Genomic DNA, 16,449 nt, shown 5'->3' with positions numbered 1-16,449 from the left:
AGAGCGACGCAGCGTCCGGGCCGGCGTGGAGCACGCTGGGAATCGTAGTGGGAAGGAAGGAAGGCTTGTGGGCGCGTCGCGAGGGGTGACCCGACCCGTGGGGCCTCCGAGAAACGTGCGCGGAGGCCGAGGTTCTGCGAGGAGAGGCTCTGGCTCAGGGCGGGCTGGGGCGTGGAGCGCAGTCGGCTGAGCGGAAGCGTTGGTGGGCGCCGAGGCTCCGGGAAGGGGCAGAGCAGGCTTGAGAGGAGGTAGGTGCGTCGAGTCGCACGGCTTCGGGCTGGACTCCGGAGCGGATCGAGGGCTTCCGGGGGCCGTTCCTCTCGGCTCTGCCAGCGGCTTTCCGTTGTCCTGGATCCGGGGACCAGGTTGCCATGGAAACCCTTGCGCCGGACCGGTGAGTGTTGCCCTGGACCTGCCGCCGGCGACCCTTTCTTGGTGTCTGGAAGTTCTCTCCCGGGGGCTTCCTTTGAGCTGGTGAATTCGGGCAGCGGCTAGAGATTAAGCTCCGGAGCCCTCTAGCGCCAAAGTAACATACAAACCCGGCGGAGGAGCCGCGGCCTGCTTTCGTTGTCTTCAGCCCGGTCTTTGTTCTCAGGCTCAGAGTGAGATGATGGATGGGAGGCGTCAGGTACATGCAAACAACTCCGCATGGCCCTGTGTCCGGCTGGGTGCTGGGGCATCAGAGTTGAAAAAGTCAAGCCTCTTGTCGAGGGTGCAGATGCTCAAAATGTTAGGTGTTTCCCGCCCCTCTCCACGAGGACAGTTACTGTAATAATGGCTGTAAACTGTAAAACACTCTTTTTAAAAAAATATATTTGTATTGATTTCAGAGAGGAAGGGAGAGGGAGAGAGAGATAGAAACATCAATGATGAGAGAGACTCATTGATCGGCTGCCTCCTGCACGACCCCAACTGGGGAATGAGCCCGTAACCCGGGCATGTGCCCCAGACCGGAATCGAACCCGGGACCCTCCAGTCCACAGTCTGACGCTCTATCCACGAGCCAAACCAGCCAGGGCTATAAAACACTCTTATTGAAAGTTTACTGAATGGCAAGTTATATTCCAGGAACGTAGTCTGCGTTCCGTCACTCAGTCCATACAATAACAAGAGTGCCGATATGGAAATTAAGATCTAGTGAAAGATGAAGCTAATTGTTCAAGATAAGCAGTGGATGGTATTAGAACACCCTGCCCTTTTCTCTTACTTTTATCCAGTGCTCTATACTGCTCCCTAGTGGCAAGCTTTTCAATTTGCAGAAGAGTGCAAAGAAATGTTTTTATTTTTTTTAAAAACATATTTTTATTGATTTCAGGGAGGAAGGGAGAAGGAGAGAGAGATAGATAGAAACATCAATGATGAGAGGGAATCATTGATCAGCTGCCTCCTGCACGCCCCACACTGGGGATTGAGCCAGCAACCCTGGCATGTGCCCTGACGGAATCAAACCGAGACCTCAACCTCTGAGCCACGCTGATGGGGCCAATGTTTTCCTTTTAAGCATTTCTCCCCAGAGCTTTGGCTCCCTCTATCATTTATCTACATTGGAATCAAGATAATATCACACTTAGTACAAAGCAATTTGAAATGCGACGTGCTCGTATTTTATGTTGATACTAGAGGCCCGATGCATGAAGTACGTGCAAGGGTAGGCCTTCCTTCCCTCTGCTGCTGGCACCTGGGCTTCCCTTCAACTCCTGGCAGCTGGGCCCCCGCCCCCCTGCCCGCACCTGCCTTGGCATGGCGCTGCCCGCATCCGCCACCACCCTCTGCGGGGTGATCATGGGGCGATGGCGGGCCTCCGACCAATCGCATCGCACTCCCCTTGACTGGCCCGTCACCAGTGCGTGTCATAGCTTGATCGCTGGGACAGTCATTCTGCTGTTCGGTCGTTTGGTCAATTTGCATTTTACGCTTTTATTATTATAGATTATCACCTGTACCCCAATTTTCATGAGGGAGAAGGAAACATTTTTTCTTTGTGTACTTCACAGCCATTAGCTACATCCTAGATACATGCAATAACAATTTATAAATAAAGGAGCTTTCATGTACTCATTCTCATTTAATCCTCACCATGTAACTTCGGTCGTTTGGTCAATTTGCATTTTACGCTTTTATTATTATAGATTATCACCTGTACCCCAATTTTCATGAGGGAGAAGGAAACATTTTTTCTTTGTGTACTTCACAGCCATTAGCTACATCCTAGATACATGCAATAACAATTTATAAATAAAGGAGCTTTCATGTACTCATTCTCATTTAATCCTCACAATATAACCTCTGTGTAATTTTTATGGGAGGCTTACCAAACTAACAGCGTTGACTTCATCTGTAAAATAGGGATAATTTTGCCAGCATCACAGGGATTTTGTGTTAAATTAAAAATATAAGGAATGAGAATGGAAAAGCATAGCACAATGCTCAAGGAAAACTCATTTCACTTTATTTGGATCTCTGGTTTATTCAACTAAACATTACTGCCTGATTATTATAGATACACCCTATTGGATGCTGTGGAAAATATAAAGGTGATGCCATCAATAGATTTTAAACTCAGTGGGGAGTTTTATTTTTTTCTCCCAAAAATGTTTTTTGTTAGCATAAGCACTACCTGGGGTTTTCAGACGAGTGTTCTCTTGAGCCCCTTTGGGTCCTTGTTCTCTCTGCCTAGCATGCCCTTAATCCTCGTTCTTTGCCTGCCCTTCACAAGTTAACTAAGACATCATCTCCTCCAAAAAGTCCTCCATGTCACTGTCAACCCTACACTTAACCCAGAGTGGATTGGGCCTATGTGATGCCATTGCATTATCCTCGTCAACATTCTTAGTACACTATGCAGTTTTCTGTTTACGTGTTTGTTTTCTCCACAGACTGTGACTGTGCCTTTTACCTGCAGCTGGAAGTGTTTGTTTAATGAATGACCTATCTATTTAGACCCTGAGGATAACCCTGTGAATTGGTGAGTTAGAGGGAGATTTAGTAAACTGATTTTAGTATTCAGGAGTGATCACAGACCTCTCACAATTCTCATGTAGAGTTGATCAAATTTAATGACTTGTGTATTTTCCTACTAACACTGCTGAATTAAGATGTGATATTTGAACGTTATTCTGTTAGCTAGAAAATGCTTTGAATGTAACTGGAGCGTGAGATTAAAATGACTGTTGCCTAGAATTCTTATATAGGCAGCTTGCTATTTTAAGTTCCTGAAGAGTGTTTTGGAATTAGAGTTGTGAATCTCCATCTTATAATAAAAACGTGTGTTGAGACAGCATGGAGGGACCTGGAGAGTATTGTACTAAGCGAAATAAGCCAGTCAGAGAAAGACAAGTGTCACTGATCTCACTCCTATGTGGAATCTAATGAACAAAATAAACTGATGAATAAAATAGATCCAGAGACATAAAAGCATAGAACAGACTGTTGAATCTAAGAAGGCTGGGGTGGGTAGAAAGAGATCAACCAAAGAACTTCTATGCAAATATGCATAACCCATGGACACAGCCAATAGGGTGATGAAGGCCTGGGGTGGGAGGTGGGGGTGGGCTAGAAGGAATCAATGGGGGGAGAAAGGAGACGTGATACTTTCAACAATAAAGATTTAAAAAAATAAACAGAAAAACGTATGTTCAGACACCTAGAGACTTAGACGTGTATGTGTGAATCCAAATGAGTTTTTTGCATTGCCATTCAGTTTAGTGTGCATGCTTACAAATTGATCTTATATTCGCAGCTGAGATTTATCCCCTCCAGTTTTTCCTCTTTTCTGCCATTTTTAACAGCTAATATTTAAGTGGGTCTGGCCCTTAGTGTTGACTTCAGTATGTTGCGACGAAAACCAACCCGCCTAGAGCTGAAGCTTGACGACATTGAAGAGTTTGAAAGCATTCGGAAGGACTTGGAGGTAAGAGTGCAACTTTCAAACCCTTAGGACTATTTGAAACAATAACTCTAACTCCAGACTCTCATATCAACAGCTTATTTGTATGCTTTTACAGGCACCTCCAATTCCATGTAATAGTTTCCTGTGGCCGCTGAAACAAATTACCACAAACTTGGTGCTTTAAGACAACAGAAATTTACTTGGTCATAGTTCTATAGGCCAGAAATCTGAAATCCGTCTCCACCAAAATCAGTGTTTCAGCAGGACCGTGCTCCCTCCAGAGGCTCTAGGGGAGAGTCTGTTCCTGACTCTTCTAGCTTCTGGTGTCCCTGGCATTGCTTGACTTGTGGCTGCATCATTCAAATCTCTGATTCTGTGATCACACTGCCTTCTCCTCTTCTGTCTGTGAAATCTTCCTTTGCCCTCTTATAAGGATACTTGTGATAGCATTTAGGGCCTACTCAGATAATCCAGGATAATGCCCTCATCTCAGGATCCTTAATTTAATGATACCGACAGAGATCCTTTTTCCATGTAAGACAACATTTATAGATTCCTGGGGGTAGGACCTGATAGCTTTAGGGTTCATTAGCTCATTTTACTTAACATGTTAAAAAAAACAAAAAAAACTCTTGATGTCTTTCTCAAGCTAGTTTCTCTTCAGTGTTCCGCATCTCAGTACTTATGCATTTGCTCAAGCCAGAACCCTAGGAGTCACTCTGGAGTTCTTCCTTTTCCCCATCCTTTATATACAATTTGTCTGTAAACCCTTTGATTCTACCTCCAGAATATTTCTAGAACCTACCTATATCTTTTTATCTCCACTGTTACAACCCTACTCCAAGTAACCATCTCTCTGTACAATTTCAGTAGCATCCTAAGTGGGTTTTCTACTTCTATTTTTTGTTTCTTTAATCCATTCTCCATCAGGTAGCTAGAATGATTTTTAAAAATGTTAAGATCATGTCATTCCCCTGCTTAAAACTCTTCAATAGTTTGCTACACTGAAAATAAAATCTCAATTCTTTATGGCCTATAAGATGTTATATGTTCTAGCCTCTCTCAGGTTTCACTTCCTGCCACTTGTTCCTTTGCCCTCTGTACCCCAGTCACACTGGCTTTCTTACATTTCCTTGAACATGCAAAACTATTTATCAGTATGGCCTTTGCACATGTTATTTCCCTCTGCCCCAGTGCATCCCTTCTTCATGTCTCTGTTTAAATGTCACTTCCTCAGCCTGTGAGGCCTCTTCTCACCTTGTCCAACTTAGGTGTGTTGTTCCTAGCCATGCTAGCTCCATCTCATTAGGGTCTCTCAAAGCACTTTATTCTTTGCTTTTGTAGCATTTATTATAATTCACAATGATTTGTTTTTTGTAAAACCATTTACATTAGCAACCTTGATTGTAGAAATCATGTCTATCTTTCTCACTATTGAGTTCCCAGGATCTAGTACATAGTTGGAGCTCAATATGTATTTTTAAAAAATGTTTTTATTTTTTAGAGAGGGAAGAAGGGAGTGGGATAGAGAGAGAGAAATATCGATGAGAGAGAAACATCAATGAGAGAGAAACTCATTGTATATAGCCTGTCTCCTGCATGTCCACTACTGGGGATCAAGCTGGCAACCTTGGGCATGTGCCCTAACTGGGAATTGAACCCATACCAGCTGGGCTCAGTATGTATTTTTAAGTGTAGCCTTACCCCACAGTATTAGATGTGCATTAATAAGACTTAAATTCTTCAGTGTCCTTCAGAATAAAGTCCAGATTCCTTAGGATGGCATACAATGCCCTTGCTCATCTCTCCACTTTATCTTTCACTGCTGAGTTATCTTTAACTTTACTCTTAGTGCCTATGCACACTCTGAAGTGCCCTTTGCCTTTCTTTGCAGAGCTAACTCATTTTTTAAAAAACATCTTTACTTTTTTTAAAATATATATATATTTTTATTTATTTCAGAGAGGGAGAGAGATAGAAACTTCAATAATGAGAGAGAATCATCGATCGGCTGCCTCCTGGGCGCCCCCTACTGGGGATCGAGCCTGCAACCCAGGCATGTGTCCTGACCAGGAATTGAACAGTACCCTCCTGGTTCGTAAGTCAACATGCAACCACTGAGCCATGCCAGCTGGGCTTTTACTCATCCTTTGACTCAGCTCCTTCCAGAAGTCTTTCTTGACTACCTACCCCAGCAGGGTTAGGTTCAACCTCTTCCTCCTTTGCTGACCTCTTTCTTAGGTACTATCACTGTCATAATTATCTGTTTTTCTGTTTCCCTCCACTAGGCCATATGCTCCTTGAAGGCAGGAATGAGTATATTCTTCTTTGCATCTGTCCCCTGCAATACCAGGCCCAAAGAGGCGCTCAATATAAGTGTATTTTCATTTGTTATTCTAGTAGATATTTTGTACTATATGGCAGAGGACATATTTTATACATGTCCATGAACATGGTGGCTTTACTACCTATTGTATATGCTTCTTTTTTTTAACACTTAAAATTTTATTTCCGGGTATTAGATTACATTAAGGAATTATTGGTAATGGTGTTAGGGGAGAGAATCCTATATAATAAAAGGCTAATATGCAAATCAACCAAACGGCGGAACGACCAGTTGCTATGATGTGCACTGACCACCAGGGGGCAGACGCTCAATGCAGGAGCTGCCCCCTGGTGGTCAGTGTGCTCCCACAGGGGAAGCGCTGTTCAGCCAGAATCTGGGCTCATGGCTGGTGAGCGCAGCGGCAGTGGCAGGAGCCTCTCACGCTTCCGCAGCAGCGCTAAGAATGTCCAACTGCCAGCTTAGGCCCACTCCTCACAGGGAGCGAGCCTAAGCCATCAGTTGGACATCCCCCGAAGGATCCTGGACTGCGAGAGGGCACAGGCCAGGCTGAGGAAACCCCCCCCACCCCTCCCAGAGTGCACGAATTTCGTGCACCAGGCCTCTAGTGGTATGATAGTTATGCTGATCTATGGCCTGTTCTCAGATACGTCCTCTGACTTTGCCCTTCTTTGATCTGTATCACAGGGGACTCATCTCCCAGCCTGTAACTTGGATTTCTTTTCCCTCTTCCTCATCCCAGAGACTTTAGTTTTTCTAAGCCATAAAATGCTAGCATACTGAACTTTGACTCTGCAAAGTCAGCTCACTATTGAGTTAGTCTTTTTACTAAAGGCAGTATCCAGAGGGTTTTACCTGTTCTAGAGCAACTTAGGTGGGAAGGATAGTTTTGCCCTTAACTGAAATGAAGGCAGAAGGAAATTGGTATTTCATTTCTTGTTGAAATCAGTTTGATTACATTTGATGACTCTGGATTCGAAACAGTCAGCAGTTGTTCACGATGGAAAGCCCTTTAAATTATTTCATTCCATTTGGATAGTCTCAGAGTTTCTCATGGCTTATAAAATGATAACATTCTTTGCCTTTTAGAACTGTGGTCAAAAAGTTATTTGGGGAGAACTTTCTAATGCTTCTTATTGGTAGGGCAGACTAGAGAGTAACTCAGAGAAATCATATTTATCTATATATACAGGGTGGGGCAAAAGTAGGTTTACAGTTGTTCATACGGAAAATAAAACAATAATTTATAATATAAGAATACACATACAACTGTAAACCTACTTTTGCCCCACCCTCTGTGTGTGTGTGTGTGTACATATATATAGTACCTTATTTGATTATTTAAATGTTCATCAGTAAGTGGTGAGGTATGGAAGTAATTCCAGTGATTAGAGTAGTCGAGCAATTCTAATAAGGAAGTCTAGATAAAACATGTTCATTCTCAAAGAAAGTCATCATCATCTGTTATCTTTAATTACATAGTGGTAGTAATGGGATGTCTTTTATTTTATTTTATTTTATTTATTTTTATTATTATTATTTTTTTATATATTTTATTGATTTTTTTACAGAGAGGAAGGGAGAGAGATAGAGAGTTAGAAACATCGATGAGAGAGAAACAACAATCAGCTGCCTCCTGCACATCTCCTACTGGGGATGTGCCCGCAACCCAGGTACATGCCCTTGACCGGAATCGAATCTGGGACCTTTCAGTCCGCAGGCCGACGCTCTATCCACCAAGCCAAACCGGTTTCGGCGGGATCTCTTTTAAAATGGTCAAACTGAGACATAGATTTTGTGAATTCTGCAGTCACTTATGATATAAGAGCTAAACCTTTTCTCTGAAAACAAAATGAAACCCCAAGCCTTTTGATAAGACAGCACAAAACCTATTCCTGTGTTACATTTAATCTCATGATGTCAGTCAAGCTCTTAATTTCTGGTGGTTATTGTTTTACCAGTCACTTTATTTTTCCATTTATTATCTATCTGTCTGTCTGTCTGTCTATCTATCTATCTATCTATCTATCTATCTATCTATCTAATCTAGCCTAATATGCAAAGTGTCCCCTTGGGAGTTCAACCAACCAAGAGTTCCACTGACCCGGAGTTCGATCGCTCGCTATGACATGTGCTGACCACCAGGGGCCGGCGAGGAACGAAGGAAGGACCCGCCTGGCAGCTAGGGAAGGGAGGCCCTGGCTGGCAGTCGGCAGCCGCTAGGGATCCTACCCATGCACAAATTTTGTGCACTGGGCCTCTAATCTTTTTTCTTATTTTATTTTTTTTTGGGGGGGGGGCTCTAGTCTTGAATAATACACTTACTGAAACATCTCTCTCTCCCCCTTTTCTGTCAACTCTTGCTCATCTTTCTAATTGCAGCTTCCTGCTCTGAACCTTCACTCCTCACACCTCACCTCTTCTTTGTGTCTTTGGCAGTGTGGCTTTCCTCTGTGATAGCTTAGATCACCCTATGTTGTAATTGTCTACCTGTTTCCTTAGAGTGTGACCTCCTGGGTATGGGTTATATCTTTTATCATCATGTGGTAGTCCTCGCTTATTTGCAGGGGAATATGTTCCAAGACTCCCCCCTCCCCCCGCTCCCCGATGCCTGAAGCGGGATAGTACTGAACCCTATGTATACTATGTCTTTTCCAATACATACATACTAATGATAAAGTTTAATTTATAAATTAGGCACATTTAGAGATTAACAACATACTATAGTAAAAATTATGTGAATGTAGTCTCTCTCAAAATAGCTTATTGTTCTTAACAATGATAATGTGAGATGATTCAATGACTATGTGATGAAATGAAGTGAGGTGAATGACAGGCAATGTGACATAGCATTAGACCACTATCATGGTGACCTGAACACATGTACAGAGATGCTCTAACAGTCATTCTGATAATTGAGGCTGCTTCTAAGTGACTAAGAGGTGGGTAGCATATACAGGCTGGAGATGCTGGACAAAGGGAGAATTCATGTTCCAGATCGGCATGCAGTTTAAAACTTAAGAATTCCTAATTTCTGGAATTTCCCATTTAATATTTTTGGACCTTGGTCGATAATGGGTAACTGAAACCTCTGAAAGCAAAACCACAGGTAAGGGGGGACTGCTATATGCCTTATATTCCTAACCATCCAAACCCAGGATTTCAGTTTATTGTTCTATAGACCCTAATTCTCTCCTTTACCCTATGCCGAGTACATGGTGGGTGCTAAATAAGTATTTGCTAATGGAAAGAATGTTGCCTTAATCCTAAAACTTTTATACTTTCAGACCCGTAAGAAACAAAAGGAAGATGTGGATGTTGTAGGAGGCAGTGATGGAGAAGGTGCCATAGGGCTCAGCAGTGACCCCAAGAACCGGGAACAGATGATTAATGATCGAATTGGTTATAAACCCCAAGCCAAGCCCAACAATCGCTCATCTCAATTTGGAAGTTTTGAATTTTAGAGGTGGATTTTCTTGCTTCCCGAGCCCTGGAATGGTGTAAAATGATGGCAGAAGTACAAACGCAGTTCAGGGAATTGAGTGCTTGTAGTCAAGCAGAATATTTTACCTCCTGCAGAGGGAAATACTTCTGCATGAGATTACTGAAATCCAAACTCTGGTTTGTCTCTGGAGAATTTGACTCTATAAAACTTGTCTGATTTTCAATTTTAAAAATAAATATATTTTTGGAAAAGTATGAGACATCCTTAATGAAGTATAATAGTACAATTAACACCCAGACTTTAAAAGGTAATTGCTACAGAGGTGACGTCATTCTTCCCATCTTTATGAAAAGACCCTGCGCACAGAACACTTCCATTTCATCCTTATAACTGACTTTCATTTAACTCACTTATTCAGCAAGTATTTATTGAGTGCCCACTATGTGCCAGGTACCATTCTAGGCACTTAGTAACATCAGTGAACAAAATCAACAAAGATCCCTACCCTTGTGGAGATTAGATTTTAGTGATTATGTGTAAATTTGATCTTCCATTCTGAACTTGTTCCTCTGGACCCCCCAAATTCCTTGGAGGCTTAGTGGAAACTTTTCCTTTTCTGTAATTAAAGCACATACACTTAGTAAATTGATTCTTCTCATGCAGTTTTCCTTTGAATCAGGCCTCACACTTCCTGAGCATAGTAACAGAACAGGCATTGAGTATTCCATCCCCTGGGGTTTCACATGAAGCCTGGGTGGTCAGCTGGTGGGGAGGAGGGAAAGGAGAGTTTAACCAAAGCAGATCTCATGAGGGCTTTCCAAACTACTCTTGTGTGTAGAGTTCTGCTTTTCTGCTCATGAGTAAATTTTCTATTCCACTTATTTGATCATATAGCAAGGGGCTCTAAGAACCAAGTTGGCCGTGGATTTATCATTGTTGATTGAAGCTGAGTGGTGGGTGCAGAGGGATTCATAACATGATTTTTTTCTATTTTTGTATATGTTTGGGAAAATTCTCTAAAAGATTAAAAATCATGGATTGTGGAGTGAAAAGCGTCTTGAGCTGAAATTCTAGCACAGTCACTTTCTTGCTGTATTATCTGGAGCCAATGATTTAAATTTGTGAGCCTTTGTCTTATCAATATGATGGAGATAATATATATCTAAAAGGACTACTGTGGAAATGGAATGAAACAGTGAAATGAGCTTAGCTCCATGACTGGTCCATAACAAGTGCTGGATAAATAACTATCATTGTTGCTATTATTACTCTTTTATCTTTTTAGTTTTGTGAGTTCCTTACAGAAGATACTGTAAATTATTGAGCAGTGTATTCATTCTATCTAGTTCAATTCCAAGCTCATATGACAAAAATATTGGCTGAGCTCCTCCAAGGTGCCAGGCATTTTCTAGAAATTAGTGATAGAGCAGTGAACAAAGTAGAAAAAAAGAAAACCCCTGCTCTTATGGAGATTATATTGGGATGGGAGTTGACAGGAAATAGACATAGTAAGTATATATACTTACTATGGCTTGGATGCCTATAAGGGACTTTATACATATCGCTCCTAATTCAAACAAATACTATTACTGCCTTTTTATAACAGAAAACTAAGGCTTAGGGATTATTAAAATAACTTGCTGAAGGTCACATTTCTAGAAAGTGGTGGAGCCAGGACCCAAACCCAGGTACACTTAACTCCACAAAGTCCATGCTCATCATATTGTACTATGGAAAAGACTGGAAGTGGTGCTGAATGGCAAAGTGGCCATCTGGGGTCCAGTAGGAAGGGCAAATAACACCAGGATTCTCGCATTACCAAAGGGTTAGGCACGGCCAATGCTCACCTCAAGGCTCAGCAGTGAAGTTCCTTAGAGGCCCAACTCAGAGCCTCTTGCCTGACACCATAAATATAGGGAGGAGATTTCTGATAGGACAAGTTAGCTTTTAAATTTGGGAATTCTTGGTATACTGAGATATTTGCAGCTTCAGGAAGCTCATCTGTACAAAAGTCCATGTAGCTGCATCATGGACTAGCTTGTCATTTTGAGTAGAGGAGGAGGAGAATGATATGAAAACAGGGACCATGCCACCTAAAACTGACATCTTAAAAACTGATGGTAATGGCCAAGACACTGTGTGCACAATAAGACACCACGTATTCTGATATCACTTTGGGTAAAAGAACATGCATAGGATCACAAAATCAAAATATTTATTTTCTTCTTTTGTACACGACACTGTTAAAACATTCCTACTGTAGCAATACTGCTCTCCAGGAGCTTACAATCTAAAACAGTCAACATTAACTGTGGACCCAGTAATTAAGGCATTACATCAAATGCAGACTTTGTATCTTTAGATATATCTTCTGAAAGAAGCAGCTGGGAAGGGCAGGATCAAAATTAAATGACATGAAAGTGTACCTCCTGCTCCCTCCCCTTCCAGCTCCTAACCCTTTATGGCTAGAACTCAAGACCAGTGCCCCACAGCCTGAACGGGAATTCCAGACTATCCTACCATAGAAGTAGTGAGGAAACCTTAATCTCTACTTCCCTGATGGACACAGAGGAAGTTTGTGGGCATTGAGGAGCTGAGTGTTCCTCCAGCATAGACTGGAGAGCGCAACTAAGATTCTATAATTGCAGATGGCACCAGATAGCCCTTTACCCAACTTTATAGAAATCCCAGTGGACAACTGCTCCTCAAAACGTGCTTAAGGTCTCTACCAAGTTTTACAACTCCTGGTTGGTATCTATATCTATTGCATAGGCAATGTTCTACATCAGGAAGGCAAGGGAGATTTGATAAATTAGATATATGGGATAAAAGATGTTAACTTCTAGTTATGAAAGACAGAAAAAGGAAATGGAGAGCAAAATAGGTGCCAAAGAAATAGGGATAAAGGCTTCTAAAAGATTTGAACAGGGAAGGAGGAAAAGAGTAATTTGGATCCAAAAGGAACAAAGAAGTCAGGCACTAAAATTTCAAATGAACAGGGATATAGAAATGAAAGTCAACAAGATTATTATATTATCACAATCAAGAGCTCAAGAAAGAATGAATTTAAACTTTATTATTATTTTTCTCCTTCATTAGCTTCTTGCTTTGGCAACCTAGTCTAAGAATTGCTGGAATTCAGGTTTTTCAGGAGACTCTATCTTGACTATCTGAAGACCTAGCCCAGTTTCAAATTCATAGCACTTTGTCTTAACTGGCCTTGATTTTTTTTTTTTACCTTAATTATAAGGTCCTGTTCCTAAAAGGTTATTTTATAGCAGCTCGTGCCAAGATTTCTAGAGAGCACCAGGGTCACTACAAAATATTATTTTATTTTTCAAAGTTTTGTTATTCCTTGGCTTCTGAGACAATAACAGGCTACATATACCTTAATGTTGGACTCTGTCAGTACCAGTCATTCACTCTGCTCATGCTAAGTATCAGCACTACAAGGGTTGGAATGAGAGAAAAGCACAAAGCGTTGGTTCTTAGGTTTTAATCTCGATCCAGTAGGCTCATAACCCTCTCTTCGTTCAAACCCATGGAACTACACATTCCTCACTCCACTATTTAACTGTACCCACAGAGAAAGTACAAACTTTACAACCACAACATAGGCCACCTAGATAGCTGTGTCCTCTCTTCTGCTCTGAGGCACAAGTGGAGTCTAGCACCAAGGAGGGCAGGATTTAACAGACCAGCATTGAAGAGTCACTTTATAGAGGTAGTTTGGACTAGGAACAAAGCGGCAGCATAGACTAACAACTAAAAAGCCAATGTGATTCTTGATGAGAAGAGATTTTGGCCTCCTGTAATCTAAGCCCCCAAAAGTAACACAGATGGTCATGTAGAGGATGAGGATCTGCCTGGTGTGGCATGGATGCTGGGGGCTAAGGACTATCTGGCCATCAGCAGACCACACCCTAAGCCTTTCCAAAGACTAGATTTTTGGGCTAGACTTTTGTCCTTCTGGCCTATGACTGGCTAATTTGCATTGCAGATCAAAAGTCTTTCTCAACCTTCAAGCTATTTCCAAGATCTTTACAAATAAGGACTAGTGATTTCATAATGCTGATAAAGTTGCTCTGGCTACAGCCCTTCCTGCATGTGTGCTTGGGCACACATACACACAGAGCTGAATAAATGTTTGTGGAATGATTAAGTATCGACCAGCAGCATTTAGTACAGGAGTGAAGCCCAGACATACCACCTGCCAGTCAGTAATTCAAATAACCATGCTCACCCCACCAGGTTTAAAGCAGAGATTCTCAAAGTATGGTCCCCTGACCATCCGTAGGAGCATCACCTGGGAACTTGTTAGAAATGCCAAGTTTTGGCTCTAGGTCAGTGATGGCGAACCTTTTGAGCTCGGCGTGTCAGCATTTTGAAAAACCCTAACTTAACTCTGGTGCCGTGTCACATATAGAAATTTTTTGATATTTGCAACCATAGTAAAACAAAGATTTATATTTTTGATATTTATTTTATATATTTAAATGCCATTTAACAAAGAAAAATAAACCAAAAAAATGAGTTCGCGTGTCACCTCTGACACGCGTGTCATAGGTTCGCCATCACTGCTCTAGGTTGAGGCCCAGCAACTAGTGTTTTTAGCAAGCCCTTGAGGTGATTCTAATGCCTGCTAAAGTTTGAAAACCACTGGTTTAGAGGCAGACATAAAAAACAATGGGAGATAATGATTCAAACTTTTTTGCTTCATTCAGTTGTGACAAACCAAGGTACCAAGTTAAAGTAAAATGCCAATGGTTTTATTTTAAAATACTTAGGTCTATTTTCTCAACTTGATTGTCCTATCTTTTTTTTTTGATTGGCAAGTTCATTCTAATCAAAATGCTAAGTGGGAACACCATGGATGAGTCAGCCACCCCAAAATGCACACTTCTGTAAGCTCTAGACTTGTAGTCTCAAACCACCCTCTGTGCACTACTAAGGTTTTGGTGCAACACATCACACCTAGGGAAAGGCACAACGTATTTCCCACTCATTGAATCCAAAGACTAGAACTTATTTTTTAGTGTTAAGTTTGGATTTTGGGTTTTGTTGGGCAAGAATTTCCCTCAGCTGCCATGAATCCTAGCTGAAGTCAATCCTTTTCCACCACTGACCTAGGAAAACCCCACCAAATTCAGATTGTCTGTTCAAAATAAAAACAAAAAACTAAAAAAGAAAGGAGGTGATCAAGTCACTGAAGAGACAGCTACCTGGATTAGACAAGAACATATATCTTGGATCTAAGATGATGGTGGAGGAGAAGACATCTCATGGGTGGTTTCACCTCAAGAGAAATGGGAATCTCAGCGTAGGAAGAACAGTCAGGGGTTACTACGTTAGCTCAGAGACTGTAAGCTAAACCTCTATTGAGAAGGTGTGTGTAAGGAGTTAAGGAGCAAGAAGGGAAGATTCGAGTAGGAATAATGTCTTCCAGTCTTGAACTGCTTCCCACTGCAATCGATAAGGCCGCACCATGGAGTTTGACGTTAATGGCAATGCTCTGTGATGTCCACTACCACTGCCTTCTTCCAGCTGAAGAGAAAGTATCCTGTGCCGGCCCCTGCTGCTACAGCAATGCAGAGGTACCCATTGTAGGTCATGAAGATGAGCATGAGGAAGTAGCTGATGACCACCTGGATGATATGCAGCACTGTTTGCAGGAGGTGAGGAAAGCTCAGCATCTGCTGCCTGGAGAGTAAAAAGGGAAACATCAATCAAAGACCCCTGGGAGTGTTGAGGCAGCTCTGCACATCAGGAGAAGAGGGGAGCATTTGTCATGAAAGCTTGAACTGGACTCCCTCAGAGCCACCATGGCGGCTCATGGATACTTTTGTGTATGTATGTTGTTTATTAATCCCCGGGAATGAAACATAATAGGGTGGTCAGGTTTATAAGCAATAGCTAGTTATGGTGATATGTCAGTAGGAGGAACTCTGTGAACGTTGAGGAGGAAGGAGGCCTAATACCCCTGACTTACCTCCACCCTGGATCCTAAAAGAGAAGCCTAAAGCCTCCCATGCTTATTTGCCTGAATATTTTCAGGCCTTCCACCTTTGCAAAGTTCACATTCTAAAAAAATGGAAATGGAATTGAGGTGTGGAAGGTACAGTAGAAAGTATTAATTAGGGATCAAGAGACCTGTCTATTTATCCCCTCTGTCATTTACTAGTTCTGTCACCTTATGTAAGTCACAACCTGTTTGGTCTCAATAAGCTCACCAGTACAGTGGATATTAATAATACTGTGTTTACTTGAGAGCAGGATATTGGTCTGAGGGACTGCTTGAACTCCAATTGAGTTTTCAGACCTACATTTCTATTAAGACTGAATCTCAAAAATCATTTGTCAATCTGTGGGGAAACCAATAGTCATCACAAATACTTTCTTAGATGGAATGCAGACATTTGTATAGTCTACACTAATAAAAGAGAAACATGGTAATTAGCGTACGACCGCTACCCTTTTCATTGGCTAATCAGTGAGTATATGCAAATTAACTGTCAGCCAAGATGGCAGCCGGCAGCCAGGCACTGAAGCGAGCACGAGGCTTGCTTGCTGCAGACTCCAACGTTCCCCGCCTCAGTTGCCCGCCTCTCAGTTGCAACTCTAAGCAACTATATACTATGTTGCAAATAAGAAGCTAAACAAAACCCCAGAAAAGGGCTTCCATTCAGCCGGGCTCGGACCGCAACATTGTATCGATGTTTTCAGCAGCGAGGCCTCAGAGCTAAAGCTGGCCCAGAAAAAAAAAAAAAAAAA

At 42.0% G+C, this 16,449-nt stretch overlaps 2 protein-coding genes across 7 annotated transcripts in view; one reads left to right on the top strand and one right to left on the bottom strand.

The window, feature by feature from the left end:
* Nucleotides 1-54: 54 nt before the first annotated feature.
* Nucleotides 55-13,508, top strand: CDC26 (cell division cycle 26). Of its 5 annotated transcripts, none has more exons than XM_005867851.2 (4): nt 55-394; nt 2,877-2,965; nt 3,817-3,910; nt 9,521-13,504. In XM_005867851.2, exons 3-4 carry the CDS (start codon nt 3,830-3,832, stop codon nt 9,695-9,697), a joined length of 258 nt encoding a protein of 85 aa, XP_005867913.1. In that variant the 5' UTR covers nt 55-394; nt 2,877-2,965; nt 3,817-3,829; the 3' UTR covers nt 9,698-13,504. The 5 variants fall into 5 exon arrangements, with proteins under 5 accessions (XP_005867913.1, XP_014396451.1, XP_014396449.1 ...); XM_014540965.1 differs by having other exon boundaries at nt 58-394; nt 3,760-3,910; XM_014540963.1 differs by having other exon boundaries at nt 61-248; nt 3,789-3,910.
* A 986-nt stretch (nt 13,509-14,494) lies between these two features.
* SLC31A1 (solute carrier family 31 (copper transporter), member 1) overlaps nt 14,495-16,449 on the bottom strand; it is a 30,748-nt gene continuing 28,793 nt past the window's right edge. For both annotated transcript variants that reach the window (XM_005867849.2, XM_005867848.2), the window contains one exon: nt 14,495-15,378. In XM_005867849.2, coding sequence (XP_005867911.1) covers nt 15,177-15,378 — 202 coding nt within the window. In that variant the 3' untranslated portion in view covers nt 14,495-15,176. The remainder of the gene's footprint in view (nt 15,379-16,449) is intronic.

This window comes from Myotis brandtii, unplaced genomic scaffold (assembly GCF_000412655.1).
Source record: "Myotis brandtii unplaced genomic scaffold, ASM41265v1 scaffold2514, whole genome shotgun sequence".
NCBI classification, from domain to species: Eukaryota; Metazoa; Chordata; class Mammalia; order Chiroptera; family Vespertilionidae; genus Myotis; species Myotis brandtii.
Note: the sequence above shows the minus strand (reverse complement) of the source record. Positions and strands in the feature narration are given on the sequence as shown.

Coding starts and splice junctions, on each gene's coding strand:
- CDC26 (XM_014540964.1), top strand. CDS start 3,830: ATGTTGCGACGAAAACCAACCCGCCTAGAGCTGAAGCTTGACGACATT. Junction 3,911..9,520: donor GCATTCGGAAGGACTTGGAG/GTAAGAGTGCAA, acceptor TTATACTTTCAG/ACCCGTAAGAAACAAAAGGA.